Consider the following 23,568-nt stretch of genomic DNA (forward strand, 5'->3'; position numbering starts at 1 on the left):
TATTGCATAGGTGAGGCATTACCTAGCTAGCTTCATCGATTCCACCCCTGGTGCTTTGGCATTAGAGCTTATAGCTATGAGGAGGAAAATAGACTTATTGAGGTATCAGTTGGAGTAGGCAAAGAGCAAAAATGGTGAGTTGGCAAAGGAGCTCGGCTCTTCTGAAAAAGCCCTCCAAAAAGCCCAAGAGATGATCAACTATCGAGATGATGAGCTGAGGAGGGTGGAAAGGAGGATTGAGGACCTCGAGAGGTGAAGGTCTAGGGCCGAAAGAGATTGGCACCGCACCCGTGATGACCTGGAGTGCTTGAGGAGGACATTTGGAGGGAAGAAAAGTCGGGATTATACTCCCTCTGAGGCCCATGATTCTCCTACAAGTCCGAACAGGAGTTCATTTAAGAGGGTTAGGACTTCAAGTAGAGTAAGCCGCAGAGAGAGGATGCCTCAGAGAAGTGAGGGTTCTGCCTCCAAGGGAATCTAAGTAACTCCAGAGCCGATCACACCTCAAGCTAACCTTCAGGAGGCTTTATCAACAGTGAAGCACTTGAAGGAGAGGTTGAAGGAGGAGGAAAAGAATAACTGCCACCTCTGGTGCAAACTCACAGATCAGGAGCGCCTAACCAAGAATGCCGAGAGAGGAGAAAGGTATCTGATGAAAAAAGGGGCTGGAATAATAAACCAAACCAACAAGATGGCATTTTTTTACGGGCTTTAAGAGATGTAAAGCAATGGCTCGGACGTATCTCCCTGCAGACGTTACGAGCTCCTTCAGGCCGATTGTATAGACGAGAGGCTGTTAGTCGTAGCGACAGATAGTGCGAAGAAATTTGCAAGGATGGCATGCTACTTCGCTGAACCAGACAAGGTCCATGCTACCGTCCAGACTGAAGAAGCTGCCGGCGCTGAGAAAGACTATTCCGAAGCAAACCATCCTGATGGTGCTTCAATGTAATGGTTTTTTTTTTGATCCAAGTGATGTAATCAAATTCTATGTAAAAATGAATAAAATTCATCCTTCACTGTTAAAGTTCAAAGTATGCTTGACTTGATGTGAGCAGTGTTGATTGAATCATAAGCTAAGCCAAATACGATTCGAGCCACAATCCGGATTACGACCCGAGGTAAATGGCATACCAAAAGTCTTCATCACCCATTGTGAGAGTTTTTGAAAAGACTAAAATTTTAATCACCCACACGTAGCAAGTACCACCGCACATCTCCCATGTCTCTTCGATAGTAGTGCAGAGCATGATTTGCTTGCCGCTGGTATTAACTACCAAATCGATGGCAAGAGTTGCAGTCGCCGCATGTCAGGTGTCTGTTCAAATTTTGTCAATCCATGCCTCAAGTAATTAATGCTCTGAAAAGAAATATCATTTGAAGATTACCTTGATCTCGGGTCTATTTAAGTCCAGGCGGCACAGGCTTTTAAGATTTTTGACTATCCATTTCTTATTGCTGTAAATTTTTTTCTACTCCTCCCTTTGCTTTCTAGAATTTTTTTTCTTGAGGGGAATGGCTTCCAGAGACCTTAACTTTGCACCGCTGGGGTTCCAATCAGAGCTAGCCGAGAGGGACATAATACTGCTACATGAGTAGCTTTAGTTTCCCCCATCATTCTAGTTGGAGGTTCTGGGGCTGAACGATCGGGTCTGCCAACCACCTCCAGATCGGATGAGTCTCTACGATGAGTGCTTTCGAGTCGGGTTGCGGCTTCCTCTTCATCCTTTCTTCATAGCCCTCTTCCAATACTTCGAGATGTCGTCGTGCTTGATGGTCTCGAACTTGTGGCGGTATATCTATGGCTTCACTACAGTATGCATGCGGATGGAGATTGATCCCAGCGTCGTGCTCTTTCATTCTCTCTTCAGCCTCAAAAGGCATCTGAAGTCCCACGGCTGGTGGTACGTGACACCATAGAGGAAGGTCATCTGCCCACTATCTTTTTCAGGGATCCTCACTGCCATTCATGGTTGGAAACCATGATTCCTCTTCGTTTCTCAAACATCCGATGAGGATTGGAGGTTCGTCGCTTAGGGTGAACCTTAAGAGGTTACACTAAAAGAGCCTTTAATAAATGAATGTCTGAGGCAGGAGTTGGCAACCATGCGCGACTTCAAGATCTCGGAGCTGAAGGAGCTGCTATCGGTCCAGATGCTGTTCAATGTCGACATCAATCAGGTTATCCCTTGAGGTATGTATCATCCACCTACAGGATCTTATATTCTTTGATTTTCACCATGCTCTTGCGGACAACTTACTTGCCCTAGTTGCAGAGGTAGTCACAGAGAAAGATGCATGCTCACCGAAGAAACCAAATAAGAAGGTCCATCGAAAAAAAGCAGCTGAGCCTGCAAACGATCGAAGCACCTGCATCAACATCGAAAGTCCCCCATCACCATCGGCTTTTGGATAAAGAGATCCTGAACCTCCCACACTAGCGATCTCAGAATGGTAAGGGTTGGCTCGACTTTCCCAACTTTCGATGGAGATTGAAGGAGCCAAATGAGTCGGGCCCCTAAAGACATAGTTCTCAGCTTGCCAACCCCGAAGGAAATAATCTTAAGCTTACCAACTCCTCCTGCCATTACATTTTTCCTAGGAGATGAGCCAGTTGAGGAAGCTAGAACTTTTGGGGCTGCGCTCGGGATCTTTAAAACTGCACTGGCTGATTTAAGGCTCGAGGCCTCAGCCTTGAAGGACTACAAGCTAGCATACTAGCTTTTCTTTAGGGTGCTCATTCCAATCGATGCAAATGAACTACTGGATGTACCACAGAAGGAGGTGAGGAAAGCAACCATGGAGTGCATTATCCAGATAAGTTAGGACTTTTATAATTTTATTTATTTTGTATATACGCTTGTGGCGCTTACTGATAAGAACTGCCTCTTACCAGCTTTTCCATTATTTACACGGGTACATTGAGAGCTGCCATGACCTCTTGATTGAGGCAAAAAGGTACCAACTCGAGGTTGAGATGCTCAAGGATGCCAAGGATAAGGTCATAAGGGAGGCTGGAGCGGCCTACCTTAGAGCTAACGCCACCAAAAGAGGAGCCGAAGATATTGAGGCAGCATTGAGAGGGGCCGTCAAAGAGAACTTTCGATTGTTAGGGAGAATACAGGGGCTTGAGACTCAGCTCGAGAGGAGTGCAACCACAACCGAAGAGAATTCTCAATTGTAAGGACTAATAAAGGAGCTTGAAGCTCAATTGGGGGCAGCCAAAAAGAAGGTAGTGGAAGCCGCCTTTAAGATCATTGTGGACCTTTGAGTGTCAGTGGAGTATTAAGACGAAAAGATTGAATTTGCTACTGACGCTTACAACCTTGAAAGGCAGTCGGTCCGAGATAGGGTCACCGCTAAATATTCAAAACTAAATCTAAACTTTTTAGGTAAAGTCTGGGATCCTACTGTAGCTAATGAACCTGCGACAGGTGCCTCAGCTCTGAATGCTGTCTCTTAGACTTTTTGTTTTTTCTTCTACTTTCTATGCTTGGACCTTCAAGGTCATTGTAAAAACTCCCGTTGTAAATATTTTATAGAGGATGAATGAACAAAATTCATTTTTCTTCTTATTTCTTGCTTTTTACTTGTGATTGTACACTATTATGTAGTACACTAGCTAAATTAAGACACCAAGTTTTGCAGTGAACTAAGTTCTGATCGTAGAAAGTAGGAATATTCCAAATAGAGGGACTTCAACAGTAATTTTGAGCTATGGCCAGTCAGAGGTGATTGCTCTCATTTGCCAATCAGAGGCAACCACTAGCATGCACTAATCCAAGGCAATAGCTAGCGCATGCCGATCTGAAGCAATGGTTGACTTACGCCGATCCGTGACAGTCATCCAGGCGATGTCTTTGCTCTATCCTTTTCAATGCTAGCGGTCATAGGAATGATGATTGTTGACTCTTCCACTAGAATGACGCCTAGGGAAGGATGTGGGGTCTGTAGGCATATGCCACGTAGCTGTGTTCTAACTCTCAAAGCATTGTTAGGATTTATTTCTGACGGTGGAAAGATACGCCATTTATTAGCTGGTGGACAGCTGTATCCCCTCAAGCCATCGATTAGCAGTTGGTGTAAGCTTTGATGCTTAGAAATAGAGACCAATGGGTGGAGATATCCAATCTCTTATCTTTCTCCTTCATAGAAACTTCTCCCCTCTATCGTGATGGCATGACCCTCACATCCCCCTTTGCATCCTCCTTTGTCGGCAGTGAAGGCCAAAGTGAAAGAGAGGTAGGCCTTTATAAGAGAGACCTGGAGAAGAGCGAGAGCCAGGGTTGCTGGTCCATCTTCCTCTCATCGGGCGCCTTCCAGCTCATGGTCTCTGCCAAGGCTCAGAGGTCATCACACCCTCTAATTTGAGTAGATTCCTCCTGATGTTCGGGCCTGCTGTATTTAGAAGTACTGAGACTCTATAAAGTTTAAGAGGGAGACCATAACGTTGCCGCTGGTGGATTTATTGACGGTTTCAAAAACTGTAAGGCCCGCCTATTGCAGATGATGTCATATTTGGAGCTCCAATCCTTTCAGTCTGGAAACAGTGACGAGGAGGCTTCTTCATTGGATGAAGACTGAGCTTCCTTATCCTTGAGCTGGGAATCGAGGAGAGCATCCACTATCTGGCCGTTGCCATCATCCACGATGACAAGAGCTTCGAACTGAGTTCATTGACTGATGGAGATCTGCTTCTGGACTGACGTGACCTTCATGGCCTCCTCCTTTCTTCTATTTTGCTGCACTTTCTCCCACTTTTCTTTTCTTCCACTTTTTTTTGTAAGGTGGCACTGAGGATGCCATCCTTCTTCTTGTAAATATCAAAATGAATAAAAAATTATCTTTTATAAGCTTGCATATTTTAACCTAACATGCAGAGGCTCCTCGACCTAAGGCACTTAGAATTGTTTCGATCTGGATCAATCCAAATCTTAAAAATTTAAACGAACTCATTTCGATTCAAGATAAAATTACCTCAAATGAACTTTGTTGAAGGTGGTTCTAGCCAGAGGGCCGCTGGTTTTGTTTAGTAAGTGATATTTTGATCCTGCTTTGCAAACAGCAACTTGGCTCTGCCCCGCAAACGGTAGTCTGACTCTACCCAACAGGCAGCAACTTGGCTCTACCCTGTGGGCAGCTATCTGGCTCTGCCTTACGGGGAAGAGATAGCATGTGCTCAGCTCATCTTATGAGCGGATCAGCATATGCACTTCTCATTTTTATGCAAGAGGCAGTGTGTGCTCGTAGGCAGCATGTGCATCTCTCATCTTCATGCAAGAGGTAGAATGTACCCATAGATAGTGGTGCACTTCTCGTCTTCACGCAAGAGTTAGCGTGTTTCCATAGGTAGCATATACACTTCTCATTTTTATGTGAGAGGTAGCATATGCCCGTAGATAGTATGTGCACTTCTCATCTTCATGTGAGAGGCAATGTGTGCCTGTAGGCAGTGTGTGCACTTCTCATTTTTATACGAGAGGCAGCATGTGCCTGTAGGCAGTATGTGTACTTTTTGTCTTCACATGAGAGGCAACGTATGCACTTCTTGTCTTCATGTGAGAGATAATGTGTGCCCGTAGACAACGTGTGCACTTCTCCCGATCGCAAACTGAGGATCTTATAAGCTAGCCCGTAGACAACGTGTGCACTTCTCCACTTCTCACATGACTTGGGCTTTGACAGGATCTTGTAAGTTAATCCCACCTCCAAGTCATCGAGAACTGATCATCAATCACCGAGGGTCCTTATGCTTAGCCCTTCTTTGTTAGACATAGTTTCGATTAGAGGAATATTTCTTCGTAGCAGTAGAAGTTTAGGCCATTCATGATGCTTAAGTAAGTAGGGATTAGTGAATCTGAGTATTTATATTGATATATAATGACATAATATTACAACATCACTCATGATATATGTACAGGTTGGCCGAGTTTCAGGGTCTAAGGAGCGAAGTCCTATTGAGTTGCTTGAGCCGATAGGTCCCCAAATGTATTATCTCATCCACATGATAAGGACCTTCCTAGTTGGATGATAGCTTTTCCTACTCAGTGGACTGTGAAACTTCGGCTCGTCACAATACCAAGTCACTCACTCGAAAGTACTTGATTTTGACCCAAGCATTATAGTACCTGACCACCTTCTGATGATAGGCAGCCATTCTGACAGCGGCATGCTCCCTGCTTTTTTCAATCAAGTCAAGATTGGCTCAGAGACATATAGAGTTGGTATCTTCATTATATTCTTTGACTCTGAGGGAGGAGTGTCCAAATTCTATAAGGATGACTGCTTCAGTCCCGAATGCGAGGTTGAAAGGAGTCTTGTCCGTTAGGAGCCTCTGAGTGGTTCGATAAGCCCACAGCACATGATGAAGCTTGTCTATCCAGGACCCTCTAGTTTGATCTATTCTAACTTTCAAGCCTTGTAGGAGAGTTCTATTAGTCACCTCCACCTCTTCATTCGCTTATGGGTGGCCAACCGAGGTAAAGCGGTGCTCTATTCCATATTCTCTACAGAATTCACAAAATCGGACACCACTAAACTACATGCTGTTATTTGTGATCAATACTCGGTGAAGACCATAATGATAGATGATTGATTTTCAAACAAAATCTTTGACTCTTGCCTTAGATATATGAGCCAGAGGCTCGGCTTCAATCCACTTTATGGAATAGTCGATGGCCACCAGCAGAAACTTGCATTGATCGGATGCAAGGGGAAAAGGACCAAGGATATTCATCCCCACTAAGCAAATGGCCATGGAATGCTGATGGGAGTTAGGAGTGCTATCGGTTGATGCTGAATATTGAAGATCTTCTGGCACCGATCGCATTTTCTAATGAAGGCACCTGCATCCTGCTACATAGTGGGCCAATTGTAGTCTTACCGAAGAATTTTGTAAGAGAGGGACCTACCTCCCAAGTGGCTTCCATAGATTCTTTCGTGGACCTCCTATAGTGCATAATCTACCTCAAATGGGTGCAGACATTTCAAGAGAGGCAGGAAGAACGATCGCTTATATATCTTGTTATCATACAAGACATAGCAGACGGCATGTTTCCTTATCTTCCGGGCCTCCTTGTGGTCAATGGGTAGCTCGTCTGACCTAAGATATTTGAGCAAGGGATCAATCTAGTAGGGTTCTTCATCAACTTGCTGGACAATGAGAGACTCCTCAAGGGTCGAGGCTTTGAGCATCTCGAAGTAAGTCCCGCTCTCCAAATCAGTGGGTAACAAGACTGCTAGCTTTGATAGCACATCTATCTTGGCATTGTCTACTCTGGAGATCTGTTGAATGTCAAAGCTTAAGAAGATCGAGGTTAAATCCTTTATCTTTTAAAAATATTTATTCATATTTTTCTCTCAGACCTTATACTTACCTTTAATTTGCCTAATCGCCAGTTGGGAGTCACTGAAGACCTTCAAATATCGAGCCCCTACTTCTCTTGCCACTTTAAGACCGATGATCAGAGCTTCATATTCTGCTTCATTATTAATAGCCAGAAACTCAAAGCGTAGCACATACCCCGAGATATCTCCTTCAAGATTGGTCAAAATGAGCCCAGCCCCTGCTCCTATTATATTTAACAAACCGTTAGCATGCAGCATCCATAGCTCGTCCGAAGCAGACCCTATATCTGTCTCTTTCATTGTCAAGCTTTCCCTAATTTTTGAGCTTTCACCTCCTCTCGAGACCTTCGTAGCCTTTGAACTTTTCCTATTTGGGATGGTACACTCGAGAATAAAATCCTCTAGCACCTAGGTCTTGATAGCAAGCCTTGGATGGTACTACACATCTAGCTTGGCAAGTTCTAGCGCCCACTTTGTAATCCACTCTGAGGTTTTTGAGAGATGGAGAATGGTCTTGATTGGCTGATTCGTAAGCAGCACCACTGTGAGCCTGAAAATAAGGCCGCAATTTTCTCATCGTGATAATTAGTGTAAAAATTAGCTTCTCGAGCTTAGAGTATCTGGTCTCCGTATCGTGAAGGGCTTTGTGGGTGTAGTATATGGGCTTCTGAGCCCATCCTTTTTTTCAGACAAGCACTGAGCTAATTGCTATTGGAGAAATGGTAATATACAACAATAATTTCTCACCAAACTAAGGTTTCGAGAGCAATAGTGGAGAGCTAAGGTACTGTTTCAACTTCTCAAAAGTCTTTTGGCATTCGACAGTCCACTAAAAATCTTTCGATTGTCTAAAGTTTTGAAAGAAAGAAAGACACCTTTTGACCGACCTAAAAACAAAGCGATTGAGTGAGGTGACCTTAGCGGTAAGACGCTGCGCTTCTTCAATGGTTCTTGACGATGTCATTTCAAAAATTGTCTTGATCTTCTCAAGATTTGGTTCAATGCCTCTTCATGAGATCATAAACCCAAGAAATTTGTCAGTAGTGACTTCGAAGGTATATTTCGCTAGATTCAGCTTCATCCTGAACCAATAGAGAGTGTCAAAGGTCTCCTAGAGGTTGGCAACATGGTCTGGGGTAACTCGGCTCTTGACAAATATGTCATCTACGTATGCCTCCATGTTGCGGTCGAGCTGATTTTTAAAAATTTTATCCACCAACTGCTGATAGGTAGCCCCTACATTTTTTAAGCCAAAGATCATCATTCTGTAATAGAAAAGCCCACGGTCAGTAACAAAGGATATTTTCGCTTCGTCTTCAGGTGTCATCTGGATATGATTATAACCGATGAAGGCATTCATGAAGCTGAAGAGCTCATATCCAGAAGTGGCATCCACCAGTTGGTCAATCCGAAGAAGTGGATCGCTTTCTTTAGGACAGACTTTATTTAAGTTGACGAAGTCGATGCACATGCATCATTTTTTGTTTGTCTTTTTGACTAGCACAATATTTGCAAGCCAATCTAGGTACATGACTTCTTTGATGAAGCTTGCTTTGAGAAGCTTGTCTATCTCCTCAGCTATAGCTCTTTAACACTCTGAGGCAAAACTCCGCTTCTTTTGCTTCATCGGGCAACGAGTTGGGTCCACCTTGAGATGATGAGATATTACCATCGGATCGATGCCAGACATATCTACGGTCGAGTAGGCGAATAGATCTACATTCTCCTTAAAAAAAGCAATCAGTCGACTCTTAGTTATCTCATCCAAGCGTGAGCCAATCCTCATCGTCCGATTGGGATCTTCTCTCCTCAGAGGGACATCCAGGAGGTCTTCAGTGGACTGGGCACGCTCCTCTATCAAATCATCACTAGCATCCAACCCTATCAGAAGCTTAGTTTGGATCTCCGTTTGGGTTGGTTAGTCCTTCGCTCGAAGCTCGACAACAAAGCATTGACGGGCCATGGCTTGATTGCCTCGGATCTGCCCCACTCTTTCTTTAATGGAAAATTTTACCATCAGATGGTAGCTCGACACTATGGTCTTTAAAGTCCATAAGCTCGGACGATCAAGGATTACATTGCAAGCTGAGGAAAGTTTGATCACCAAAAAGTTAACTTGAATTATCGTTCTCTATGGCGGGGTGCCTACGGCAAGGGGGAGCCTAATCATCCTTTCCAGAATCATCGAATTTTTGGAGAAATCCTAAATTGGTGTATCGAATCTAGTTAGCTGGTCTTGGGTGAACCCCATTTGGATAAAAATAAAAAAATATAAAATATCGATCGAGCTTCTGTTATCGATAAAGACATAGTATACATAAAATCGATAATGTTTGCCGTTACAACCACCGCATCATTATGCAGGGCAAATACACCTTCAGCATCGCGCTCGGTGAAGATAATGGCATCCTCACCCTTATCTTCAAGTCTTGGCCTCTTTGTCTCTGGAGGCTCTGTCGATCTAGATGATCCTCCAGTTATCATAAGGATTTCTCCTCGGATGGGTCGATCTTCCACTATTGCCCATCCCCCTGCTTTCTGTCTCCCTTGCTGCACTGGTACGATTGTGACTGAGGTAGAGGAAATGGTTATTGAGGCAAAGGAGGCGGTTGCTAAGCTCTTGGAGGTCGATGTTGAGGTGCTATTTTCTGGACAAAATGGTTCAGTCTTCCCTATCTGACGAGCCTCTCTATCTCATCTTGAAGCTGCAGGCAATCTTCAGTATCATGATCATGGTCACGATGATAGAGGCAATACTTATTTAGATTGCGACAGCACTTTGGCTTCGTCCGCATCTATGGAGGCTGGGGCAGCTCGGCTCGGACCTCCATCAACACCTCCCTTTTGGAAATAGTTAAGGGCGTATAATTATTATAATGCCCGAGAGGTGAGGGTCGTCGATCCCTTCTCTAAGGACTTCGAGATTGACGGTTTCGACCTCCATTCCTCCACCTCTGGAATGGAGATTGAGAGTGCTGGTGGTTTCTCTCTTCCTATCTTGAAGAGCGCTCTTTATTCTATCCTATCGCAACAAAACTGACAGGGATCTCTTCTGCAAAGGGTTCTTCCGCACGGGCATACTTCTCTGCACGGGCAAGTATGTTTGAAAAATTTCGAGGATTAGTCTTGGTCAATGACTTCTTCAAGTCGTTCCTTAGTAGACCATCCATCATCGTGGTCGACTGATCCAAATCACAGACCTCTAGAGTCATCGTGTTGAAATGGTTGACATAAGCATGGATCGACTTGCCCTCCTTCTGCTTGATGGTGTGGAGGTAGTCAGACCGCTTCTGCTATCGTCGGCTGTTAACAAAGTGATCGATGAAGGACCGACACAAATCCTTAAAGGAGTGGATGGAAGCCGGCTTCAAACTTAAGTACCACTGATGAGCCGCCTATTTGAGAGTCGGAGGAAACATTCGACAGAGGATTGCATCAAATGCTCCCTGGAGGAGCATTGCCGTCTTAAAGGTTTTCAAGTGGTCGATGGGGTCGGCAGTCCCATCATAGACCTCTAGGTGAGGTAGCTTGAAGTACCGAGGGAGTGGCTCCTGCACTATCCTCAAGATGAAGGGCGGCTCATTATTAAATCCTTCGTTGGGTTGATCTCGAGTGGTGCAGGCCTCGAAATGCTGCAAAGAATGATGATCGAAAATGAATCATGCCCCGATCGTGGATTAGGAGATCTCCATCTGATCGGTAGTTGGGCTCTGGAACGGCTCTGATGAGTGTGTTTCCTCTCCATGCTCTGAGGAGGCATACGCAGCTCTGGCCGTGGTGGTGACTGAGGAGTTGAGTGTAGAACAAATTCGCTGGGGGCACCACCGCAGGAGGCACTGATGGTGCCATCGAGAAGGCCACTGGTTGCACCTACAGGGGCAGCCTGAGCAGATTGCAGCACCATTGGAGGAGGCATCAAAACAGTCTGGACCATCTGAATGGTGGCCGTCAACTTTTGGACCTACTGAAAGAGTAGACTAAATTGATCCACGGTGACAGTGCTGGCTGGGTTGGCGGGAGAGTCTCAATCGTCAGTTGCTGCATCCGACTATTGGCTTGGCTCTCCATCCGATGAGAAACGGTGGTATTGGATAGCCGAGATAATGCTCGTTTTGGAGGTATAATAAAGATTATACTTTTTCTCTATCTATTGCTGCTCAATTCGATCGAGATCGGAGAGAAGGCGGCTGAGCCTCGCGTAGGGATTCTGGCACTGGAGTGACCTGCAAAATAAGTTTAAACCAAAGATTTTCGCTCTGACGAGGATCCTCCAATGCTCAAGTTAGATTCAAAAAATAATAAGAGCAGCAATGAGTTCTCTGAGAGAGATTGATTGGCTTACTCTGGTCCTTGGGGCTTTGGTTGCTTATATAGAAGGCTGTCGAACAGCTAGTCACACAGCTGTATGAAGATTGTGAGATCTCAAGATTGTAGAGCCGTTCAACATACTATAACAGACGAGATATTTTAGCCCTCAATCGCTCCCATGAGATTAGGAGAGTTGGTTATGCTTGGGTCTATCCACTCAGGGTGGACAGCTGTCACGCACATCATGAAGTGAGTCGGCTATGATAATAGGGACAGCCCATATGCTAGGGTATCGACCTGCCAAGGCAACAAAATGTGCCGGACAGACCATACGATAGATCAGATGCAAGCTGCTCTGCACTGTATATGGCTCTGCTCTTAAATCAGTGGTCGCGGTGATGCTTGAAGACCTGAAATATCCCATGCTTGATATGCTGATCCGAAATACTCACGGTAATCACCGTAACAATGGCCATTGACTGACCCCTAACTTGTTATAGTGATGTATCAAGTGTTGTTGATTTGGACATGGAGTCTATGCCAATTGCCAAATGCCATAAAGCCTGATATTTAGAAAAATATTGATTCACTATTTTTATTTATTTTTCTACCCAGTTTTTTAATTTACATGATATAATTATGTCTTGATATAATTGGTAACAAATTAGTTTTTCTATTGGCTATTGGATTTTTTTATTTATTACAATTTGTTAGACTATTAAAATATATTTTCCAAATATTGGAAAAAAAATCATATTGTTTTGCGCTAGTGTAGACAAACGACCTGGAAGATCCTTCTTTTCCTTATTCTTCTCCTACATTTTTCTCCTTCTCTTCATTGATTTTTGTAAGTAGCTCATTGTTCAATTCTAATAGTCAATGCACTGTCAGCTATTTTCTATCTCCTCTTATCCATATTTTAAGACTATTTTATATTATAGTTTTAAATATTATTTTCATTATATTCGAAATGGCTAGAGTGATTTTTTTCAAATTTTAAACTTTGCTTCTTTGTGATCAATATCCAAAGTCGATGAGAAGCCTTTGCTTGCTCTACAAGTTCGAGATTTATCATCCATGTTGGTCTTTACACAATTCACACAAATATGAACTCTTCTTCTAACTTATATTTATTTCTATCATATGTTTAATAATAGCTTTCCTTTCGCAAGTAATTTTAATAAGCATTATGAAGTGTATTTAATGTCAATTAAACTTAGGATTTAGTTTACTTCACGAGAAGTGGAGGGAAAAGAGATAATTTCTAAAAAATATAGAAGGGTCTCTTATTTGGTTGGAGTTTTAAGAGGAAAAAGAATGAAAAAAGTTTTTTCTATAGAAAAATACTTTTCATATTTCATAAAAAGTAAATATTTGTAGGAGAAATGAGTTTAGAGACTTCCCATATGATAGAAATTGATGTCTTTTTTCTTCCTAAAAATATTCTTTTAAGATACACGATAGAAATTATGTAAAATATTAATGAATAATTAAGATGAAATACTAGATAGTGATATATGCTAAGGTCTCTATTTTTTTCTTTTAATAAAATTAATGTGATATTATATTAATATTATCCTAATATTAATATTAATATATTATTTATATTAAAATATACTATAAATTAATAATATTTTAATATTTATACTAATATAATTTTTATTAATATTAATATAATACTTATATTAATATAATATTAATACAATAAAATATTTATATTTATAATAATAATTTATTATATTGAAATATTAATGTTATATTAATATAATACTCATACATATGTATATTAGTATCATATTAATATAATAAATATTATGATCCAATATTATATTATAATATAATATTATTATATTAATATCAATATAATATAATGTATTATTATTATTTATATAAAGTTTGGAAGTATGAAGATATGGTCATATATTTATTAAGGATATGATAGTTAGTTTACATAGTTTTTCAAAAAACTAGATGCTCAATCGAATATAAGTAACTCTGAAATAATTTTTTTCATAATCAATCAAATATATCAAAATTATATACTCAGAAAGTTGATTCTCCAAAAATTCTTCCTCTAAGCCCAATATATGTTTAAAAAGCCTTCTCTTTAACCATTACTTTAGGGCCGGCAAAATATGATCCGACCTGTCAATTTGACTTATGTTCGACCACCATAAATATATTTGGATTTAGGCTAAATGAGTTTGGATCATAAATAGATCGGCCTGTTAATCTATTTAATATTTGGATCAGATTTGAATTTTAGATATCTAATTTGTTTAACTCATTTAGTATTCGAATCTTGAGTAGATAACCTATTTAAAATTTATTTAATCTATTTTTGACTCATTTAATCTGATCTGTTTAATCCGTTTAATCTATTTTTTTGACCTATTTAACTCAACTTATTTAGTTTATTTAAGTGATTTAATCTGTCTAATCTAATTTGATCTGTTTAATAAATAGATTAAATAGATCGAATCAAATTATTTATTTAATAAATATATTAGATTTATATTTAAAATTTTAATATATTTAATAAATAAATTAAATTTAAATTAATAATTTTTTAATTTAATCTATATTGATTTGATTTATATATGGTCCGATCTATTCTAATTGCCATCTGCGTTACTCTTATCCCTGTGTCCCTGGCTTAGAGGGAGGGTGGGATAACATGAACGGACTCGGGACTCCTCGCGGTCTCATTGAGTCAACGTCCGACCCACAACGCGTGACAGTGTATATCGGTTCTTCGATCCTTCCGACGAAGCAGCAGCTAACAAGGTCCATCCATCGGGCATCCAACGGTTCAGACTCGTTCGGTTAGGAACACCCCGCGACTAGTAGGGGCGGATAAGGAGAGTGCACGGAACCCAAACAGTTGGGTCTCCTCTCGATCTAAAATTACGCTTTCCTCCCCTTCTCACCCAAAGCTCCAAGGAATCTCCCCCGCGTCCTCTCTTTTCCTCTTTCCCCTTTCCCTCCCTCCATCACAAATCAGTCTCAGGTAATCAATTCTTCGACTTCTCTTCTTCTGTTATTGATATCTTTGTGCCTATTGTGTTGGATCCGATGATTATTTGTTTGTTATCTCGATTTTGCTTGAAGTTTTGCAAAGAATCATGCCGTAAAGATCACTTTCTAGTGTTGTTTTTTTTTGCCGCTCCCAAAGAGTATGATCTTTTGGTTCATAAGCGCTCAAATTTGTAAGGGCTTGTGTACTATAATTTTTTTAATCATTGTCTTGTCAGAGCTTGCAGGTCTCGATGAAATATAGTATCGTATGTACGCAAACTTTTTTTTTTTTTTAAAAAGCTTCATTGATTGAGATCATTATTTGATTTAGGTATTCTTCTATTATGTGGTTCATATGCGTGGATCGAAGTACTCGTACAGTTACATGATAATTCGGTGTCAAGCTGGTGCCTTTATCTTCATATCTGTATATATGCACCAAATCTTGGGCATATATTTTTATATAATCAGACAGGGATAGCGTGAGATCATACTATGTGCGCATGAAATTAACTGGACGATGCATGTTCGTAGCATGATATTTGATACATTAATACTTAGATTTTATAGTTTTCAATGATTTTGTCATGGTTTTGGGGAACCTCTGTGTTCTGAACATGCATGGCTGTAGATCAGTTTCACTCTAGCTGTAGTATCACACAGCGTTATGATAACAACTATTTCATATGTCAGGTAGTCATAGGGACTGTTACTTGACACTGTTTTTGTTTGTAGAACGTAATTTTTTTGTATTTCTAAAAATATTTATGGCATTGGCTTTCAGATACACAACCGTACTTTTTAGGATACAGGCTACGATCATGTTTTTACCTTTTCTATAATGATATGCCATATGCCATTATAACAGCTGAAAATATCTGTTATAATGTGGCAAGTTCAAAAGCTAGACTTGAGGTGAATGGTGCAGCCAACTGGTTTGCATCTTCTGTGCAACCATATGGGAGTCTTCCTGCAATCTTCCAGTTCAGTTTAGATAATTTTGTTTATGACCTCTTAGGATGTATCCATACTAGAGTTGTATGATCCTTCCAGTTCACCCCCGCCGCTCCTCACCCCCCCCCCCAAAAAAAAAGACCCCCCAAAAAAAAAAGACTTTGGATCTTTGTTCCCCTTATAATTATTATAGTCATTTCTGGCATGACCATTCTAGAGTCGAGATGTAATTTTATGACTTTAAGACCTAACCAGCAAGCCTGATTCTAGTTCTACATTGTTGACTTGGCAATTACACTACAAAATTTTCCTCCAACCTGGGAACTCTCTACCAGATTTAAGCTCTCATTGCCAAACTATCTCAATCAGACCACTAGTTTACCTGTCTTGTTTTCAACAAAGCGAGCTTTTCAGACTAGAATGGTATTCATTTATTTTAGCATCAGCGCATACAACTGTAGAGGATAGAACAATAAGGTGTTAAATAGTCCAGACTGATATTTTGTGCATTTCTTGTTCCAAAAGAAGCAGTGGAAGCTTGAGCAGATATGAAGACATGGACACTAAAATTTAGTGGAGACAGGAGAGCTTCTTCCAGAACAGAGTGACATACCTCTTTCATTCTTATGTTCCTATGTAATCTTGCAGAGATCTTCTTCTAAATTCTTCTGTTGGATGCCTGAATCATGTTTATTACCTTTTGGCAGCTCACTAGTTGCTTATTCTTAGCCATCTATTTTCTGGTCCAGACCTGATCTTGGCTTTGAGAAAAATTCCATTGGAAGAGATTTCATGAAATGCATACTTGGGATTGATTTCCATTAAAATGATGGAGAAAAACAGGAATAGTCAAATGGAATGAACCATACACATTCGAAGATAAAGCACTACAAATCTGGCTAGCAAGAGAATTGCCCATATTGTGCGGCGTACCGAGTACCATCCTATTATAGTGTCACCACCATCTTATTATAGTGTCGGTATGCCCGACACAGGGCTCATTCGGCATACCGGGTATTGGTATGCCCTCCATACCATGTACCAGTGCGGTACGGCTGGTACACATCGCTACCAATTGGTATGGCAAACCTTGTTATGTTTTTTTATGTACATAGCTATACATATGCATGAATCTGTATATTTTGCCCTCGAAGTCAACAAGCCTCACTTTGTACTTAAGATCAATTGTAACAATATGTTCTAACTGATATAGATTAATTTCATGGAAAATTAGATATGTCCATGAAGATTTCGCATAACAATTGATTTCATATAAGCAAGAAGTCGTCATGAACCTTGCTCAGAGATTCGTAAAATAAATTATGTAGATAAGAAATATATTACTGAAAACAAATTAAGTTATAGGAGTCTGAAGTTATGGTCATAATTTAATTTTCTGAAGTGAGTCTTAATGAAGCTGTCCTTGAAGTGTTAATTTCTATGTTCACCTTTGGTTTTTTTGCTTTGCAAACCCCAAAGCTTTGGCCAGTACAGAGGTTTTTAGAGACCATTAAAGTTTAAGGGGATCATATGTACTAGCATATCCTTTTCCTTGCATTTATTATGAAGAATAATAAAGTAATTCCTGTAGTCTCATTAAATATTAGAAGATAAATATCATGACCAACCATTGATCATGAAGATCTAACCTTGAGGCCAGTTGATGCTGTGGATCACGTGGAAAGTATAGTGCATTTGGGATCTTAAACTTTCTGCATTAAACTTGTAAACAAGTGAACAAGCCAAAGGTTGGAAAAATTGCCCTGCTGCTTCTGTAATAGGATGTCATAATCTGAGTGCTGATGCCACATAGCCAATTCCCCTTTTTTCAAGTTTCTAGGTGCTGTGTGTCAGTACCAGGCATGATTGCAATTCCATGTACTGGCATCAGGCATAGTCAATTTTTTAATTCTTCTTCTTTATTTATTTATTTATTTGCCCACCCCCCCAACCCCCCGCCACCACCCCCACCCCCACCCCAACCCCCCCGCCACCACCCACCCCCCCCCCAAAAAAAAAGAAGCTGCTAGTAATTTTATTCAGCCTTTGATGGGAAAGAGTGCTGAATGATTTATAAATGACTCCAAACATATACATCAAGGCTTGTTTGTTGTGTTTGTATGAAGCCACTTCAACATATAATTAAACCTAGCTGTTATTCCAAGGGGTACTTGAACTCTAGTGATACTCAGAGTCTGTTTGGAAATTAGCTAACAAAAAATTTTTCCACATTCTTCATTACAGGTGCTCAGATATCTGAGCTGAATTATGTAACAGAACATGCATGGACTAGTGGTCCAATTAAGACATTCGCATGTTTGTTTGGACCCATTTTTCTTTTATAGGAACAAGATGAAACCCATTCTATTTGTTTGTGGAACAATAGTAAAGAGACTTGCAGTAAACCCATTAAGTTGTCAATTTTTAAAACTATTTTGCTTGGGACTTGATTATTACATGTAATTTGCCAAGTGCTGACAGATGCATTAAGAAAGCAACTGAATTTCATTGAGGGATATATAAAGCCATGCAGTATCATAAAAACATGCAGGACAATTGCCAGCCATTGGAGATATTCTCGATTCATACAAATATCTTAATTTCTTAGCAACATTATATAGGTTGTTGTGGTAAATCTGGTGATTTGTCTCAGAATGACAAGATACTGGCACAATGAAATGGCCCAAGAGAATCAGTGTCAAGAATAAAAAGCACTGGTATGCAACTGGTACGGTTGGTACAGATTGTTCGTGTGCTACCACTATGGACCTGTATGGATTGGTATGGACTGGTATTGTTAGTAAGGACTGGTTCAAGAGAGAAGTGAGAACTGATATCCTGCTCCTGTATTGGTACTATTTTTTTATCGGAATGGTATGGTACTGGTGCTACTGTTCTGAAGTGATGGCACTTACATCCTTCCTCCCCTTTTTAGATCCATGCAAACAAACACGATATGATACTTCATACCATATACGGTCTGCTGCTATTACAAAGATTTTATGCAGCTTTACTCTTGGATTCTTGTTGTCTTTTACTGTTTTACATGAATTTACTCATTCTTTCTTTATTTGTCTTTTAACTGCCCCCATGCCTCATGACTGCTGTTCAGGAATTGCTTAGGTATTACCTTTTGTTGGTCTTTCTTATGCAAAATTTGCTTATTGTTGAAAAAGCAAACCATGTGATATGGAGGCTAATGCCTGCTTGTTGATTTTGTTGCCTCTTTTGTAGCTTTGATATCAATTATTATTTTTTGCAGATTCTTTTTTTTTAATTACATAATGGCCAGAAGCAAGATAGATGATGACTGGGAGTTAACCTCCTCGGGCAATGGTGTGAGTACTGTGGTTGTTGTTGGAAAAACTGGAAATGGCAAAAGTGCAACTGGGAATAGCATTCTTGGTAGGAAGGCATTCTTGTCGCAATTCAGTCCAGCTGGCGTAACAAATACTTGTGAAATGCAGAGCACCATTCTAAAAGATGGTCGTACTGTAAATGTCATTGACACTCCTGGTAAGTATATATTTTTTTTAAATTTTTTTGGGTGTCTTTGACCTTTTTCGATCTGTTTCACACTGCTATTAATCACTTATAGTATTCTCCATTGCACAGTTTAGGTGTTTGAATGTCCAGAGAAACTAAGGATTTTTTTTTTCTTTTTGAAGGACTATTTGATTTTTCAGCAGGATCTGAATTCATTGGTAAAGAGATTGTTAGATGTATCGATATGGCCAAGGATGGAATTCATGCAGTACTTATGGTTTTTTCTATAAGATCACGTTTTTCCAGAGAAGAGGAGGCTGCAATTCAGAGTCTGCAAACTTTTTTTGGTGAGAGGATTGTCAACTACATGATTGTTGTTTTTACCGGTGGAGATGATCTTGAAGGAAGTGGAATGACCTTGAAGGAATATATAGGTCGTGGGTGCCCGGAGCCATTACAGGTTCAAGTTCACATTGCTATCACTTTCTCTCTCTCTTTTTTTTTTTTTTTTTTCTCTATTAAAAAAAAAGGTCCTTTCTCAAGATGCTGCATAAATGTTTGCAGTTTATTTTCTTATCTGCAAAATGAAGTAAATAAAATGCAAATCATTTTTTGGAACTTATAAACATGTTATTTTGAAAACATATATGCGTGCAACTTTGTCTTATATAGGCTGTGTGCGTGTGCTTAACTAACAAGACAGCCACAAATGTACTCATCTGTGTTGCATGAGGTGCTCAGTTAGTGTGTATGATCACCGTTTTATTCTTTTCAAAACAAAAAAAAAGGACATTTCACATATTCACTCAATATTTACATATATGTTTTTTTGAAGAAATTGCATCTTGTGTTGATATGAAAATCATCGTTTCAGCATGTGTTGCCATACATGTTAATAATCTTCGAATTCTTGTGCACCTAAATCAAGCAATCAAAATGACCCATGTAGTCAAGATGAGTGCAAAATGAATGATCAGGAATGAGCATGAAAATGTGCATATGAACTAGCATGAACTGTCACTATAGTTGGTCGAATAATTTGAAAAAGAAGATTATCATTTTTATGTAAAAAATTATAAAAAACCATAATGTCATATGATGGTAGAAAATTACCATATGAAGTAATCTACATGCAGTAATGACTCGATCAATGATAATACGTACCAGGTTCATAATTGCAAACTGTAACCTGGGGGCATATTTCTTCTAACTTATTTTCACTTGTCTCTGGGCCAAGCATTGTTTGTATATATCAAATTATACAGTCATATGACACTAAACACCTCAAATTGGCAATTTATTGCAGAAAATTCTCCAGTTGTGCAAAAACAGAGTTATGCTTTTCGATAATAAGACAACAAATGAGATTAAGCGAGCTGCACAGGTGAAGCAGCTGCTCTGCCTTGTAGATTCCGTTGTAGCGAGTAATGGTGGACAACCTTTTTCAGATGAGATTTTTGTTGAACTTAAGGTGAGGATGTTCCTTTCATCATATGAAAAATCCGTTGATGTTATATCAGATATTTATTTTCACTAATGAATGTTAACACAACGATTTGTTTGACAGGAGGGAGCTTTAAGGATGCATGATAGGGAGAAAGAGGTTGAAGCTATGAAGGGTTATTCAGAAAAACGGATATCTGAGTTGAAGGAAGAGATCTATAAGTCATATGATGATCAACTTGCACGAATAACAGAGATGGTACTCTTCTTAACTAAATGCTTCCAGTGACATCTAATTGCTTTATTCTTGGAGAACTTATACCTTTCTAATGGAGATTCACAAGCTAGTAACCATTTGACAGTTTTGAGGCACAGTTTATGGATGTGACTTAGGAGATTGTGATGGGAAGTGGGGAAGTGTCACACAAACTTTACTTTTACTTATGGGGTTGCATAGCATTCAAAACTTAACAGAAATCTGGCTCATTATGGATTTTAGGAACTATGTGAGGCGATTGGTAGAATGATTGAATTTTAAATTTTAGTACAGAGGTGGGTTTTGGTATTCTGCTGAGTTTGAGAAGTGGGATTAGTTGTGTTTGGGCGACATTGGCTAGGTTAAAGGCTAGTTATGGTAGGTTAAAGGACTTGTGTAATTTGATGTGTGAGGGTTAGGTGTTAATATGGTTGATTAACTTGGTTAGGGGATTATTATGTCAGTTACTTTTTCCCCAGAAAAAGTGAGTTGGTTAAGGAAGCTTGGTCATTTCTGTTTGGCAAAGCTAAATACAGTTTCCTTACATAGAAAATGTTTATCTTGATGACTTGCCTATATTAAGGGCTGAGATATCTTCTTTTCTTAGCATATATTAATTGAAAAGGCTGTATTCTTTTTTTTGTTCTATAAGATTTTTTTGTTCTTTCGAGTAAGACAACTTTTATAATTGAATAGGCTTAGAACTGACGTGCATGTATCTGTGTATATACATAGTCACATATGTATGTGTATGTATGTATGTTTTGTACTTTGCCTCTCATATGCAAAAAGTCATATGTGAAGAATGGCTTAATGCAATTGTACATATGGGGCCTTAGAAGGTAGATCATGCATCATTGCAACTCACTGTGCTCCCAATACCTGCTTCTCCAAATTAGTTGACTAGTTCTATCATTTATTTTCTATACAGAAGTATGCCAGAGAGCTTTTAAAATTGCAAATGATGGTCTGTTATGCCATCTTTTAAATCATTGATTCTGCCAAATAGAAAAGAAAAGAAAGAAATGGAAAGTATCATACATTATTTCCACGTATGTAATAAAATGGCCTTAAGATCGTCTTTTATATTTGTGTAATTTTCTATATTGCCACTGGTTCTAGCAAATACACTGCGATGTCAATCATATGCCTGCCCATAGCATGGTTGATTTTTGTACTTTAGAAGCAGTTGAACTCTTTCTGAAGTAGCTCGGAACCAGAGTATGTCTTGGAATGCTTTTGCATGGTCAAGGGTAATTTGCAGCTTGGGTATTCTATTTCTTTACATGTAATTCAGTTTTGATTGTAGGATGCAGCTTTCATGTGATATAATTGAACTGGTCTGATTTGATGTGTTACCGTCTCATCTCTTATCTGGTGATATCTTCATGTGAGCTTGAACTCCCATATCTATCTCTGTAGGTGGAGCAGAAGTTAAAACAAACAATTGATAGACTTGAGAAACAGTTGGCTAAAGAACAAGCTGCACGACTAGAAGCAGAGAAGCTATCACAAGAAGCCAGAATGAGATCAGATGATGAGATTCGTGAGCTTAGGGAGAGTCTGGAGAGAGCTCGAAAGGAGAATGAGGAATTCCGAAAGCGTGCTGAAAGTATGAAGTGTGCCATCCTGTGATGTCATCTTATTGGACAATTAGTTAGATGGTTGTTTATAAGGTCATACTTTTAATTTTTATTTGGTTGGGCTTTATATGGAACAGTAAGTTGTGGCCGTACTATCTGTTCTTACTTTATCAAGCATGCTGGAATACAGTTAACTGGCTTTATAGCAATGTAAATGCTGTTAAGATGCACTCTGCATTTGCTTTACCGGCTACAATGGTAGTTTATTATTAGTAGTTTTGCTCCATTCATGGTTGGATAAGGTATATGGTGTATAGAGTGATTCTTTGTACACCATATGCGGTATAAAAAAATTGCACCGTCCCATCTGTATATGGTCTTATTCAGAGATTGCTTTAAGATGTGGGAGGTATACTAATTGTTTAGTCCCTGATTGCTTGTTTTGTTGATTCTTTTTTTTCGCCATGGAAGTGTTGCTCTTGTTTGTACTTATATAAAACAAATTTAGATCAAACCCTGCAGGCAACATCTAGATCTGCCCATTTTTTGAGGGCAACCTCCCTTTCCTGTTTGGAAACTTAACCCAATCTGTGATCTTTCTGCCTGAAAATTGCCCATATCTTTTTTTTTTTAAAAAAGAAAAGAAAAGGCAAAGAAAAGAGAAAAAAAAGGAGGTGACTTCTCGCCGGCAGATGATTATGGCAACATATTTGGATGGTGTTTGCTTGCTTGGGTGCGCTGGAGCTTTATGTGCATTGAGAAGTAGCGGCCATCGTTTTGTTCTCTAGTTTCTTCCCAATAAATTTGGGGAATCTAGAAAAATCTCTTTTTGATTTTTATCAGTGGGTCAATAAATTGCAGGAAAGGTGTCTTTTTGATTATGTTCAGTGGTAATGCATCTAACATTTTCTTGATGTTCACAAGCTCTAAACCCTAAACCCATATCTTTAACCTTTCAAATCCTAGTGAAGGCAGGATTCGAATCGAAGCTTGTGGTGTAGTCAAAAAGAAACTTGGATACTGATTCTCTATGCTTATGGCTTCCAACTATTGACGGCGAGCTAATTAGAAGAGAATCTTATCTCTTTACTGCAACTTATACCGTAACTAAGATGCCTCATGCATGTGAAACTTTCTTAGATTTTCAAGATGCCTTGCATCAATTACTTTGCT

General features: G+C 39.7%; 1 protein-coding gene across 1 annotated transcript; it reads left to right on the plus strand.

Moving 5' to 3' along the window:
* The first annotated feature begins 14,552 nt into the window (after positions 1–14,552).
* LOC105038524 (immune-associated nucleotide-binding protein 9) lies at positions 14,553–22,625 on the plus strand. Its single transcript, XM_019848770.3, has 6 exons — positions 14,553–14,665; positions 18,890–19,143; positions 19,296–19,573; positions 20,420–20,584; positions 20,681–20,815; positions 22,235–22,625. The coding sequence occupies exons 2-6, from the start codon at positions 18,912–18,914 to the stop codon at positions 22,445–22,447; spliced, it is 1,023 nt and encodes a 340-aa protein (XP_019704329.1). The 5' UTR covers positions 14,553–14,665; positions 18,890–18,911; the 3' UTR covers positions 22,448–22,625.
* Positions 22,626–23,568: the final 943 nt, after the last annotated feature.

This window comes from Elaeis guineensis, chromosome 1 (assembly GCF_000442705.2).
Source record: "Elaeis guineensis isolate ETL-2024a chromosome 1, EG11, whole genome shotgun sequence".
NCBI lineage: Eukaryota > Viridiplantae > Streptophyta > Magnoliopsida > Arecales > Arecaceae > Elaeis > Elaeis guineensis.

Coding starts and splice junctions, on each gene's coding strand:
- LOC105038524 (XM_019848770.3), top strand. CDS start 18,912: ATGGCCAGAAGCAAGATAGATGATGACTGGGAGTTAACCTCCTCGGGC. Junction 20,585..20,680: donor AGATTTTTGTTGAACTTAAG/GTGAGGATGTTC, acceptor TTTGTTTGACAG/GAGGGAGCTTTAAGGATGCA. Junction 20,816..22,234: donor TTGCACGAATAACAGAGATG/GTACTCTTCTTA, acceptor CTATCTCTGTAG/GTGGAGCAGAAGTTAAAACA.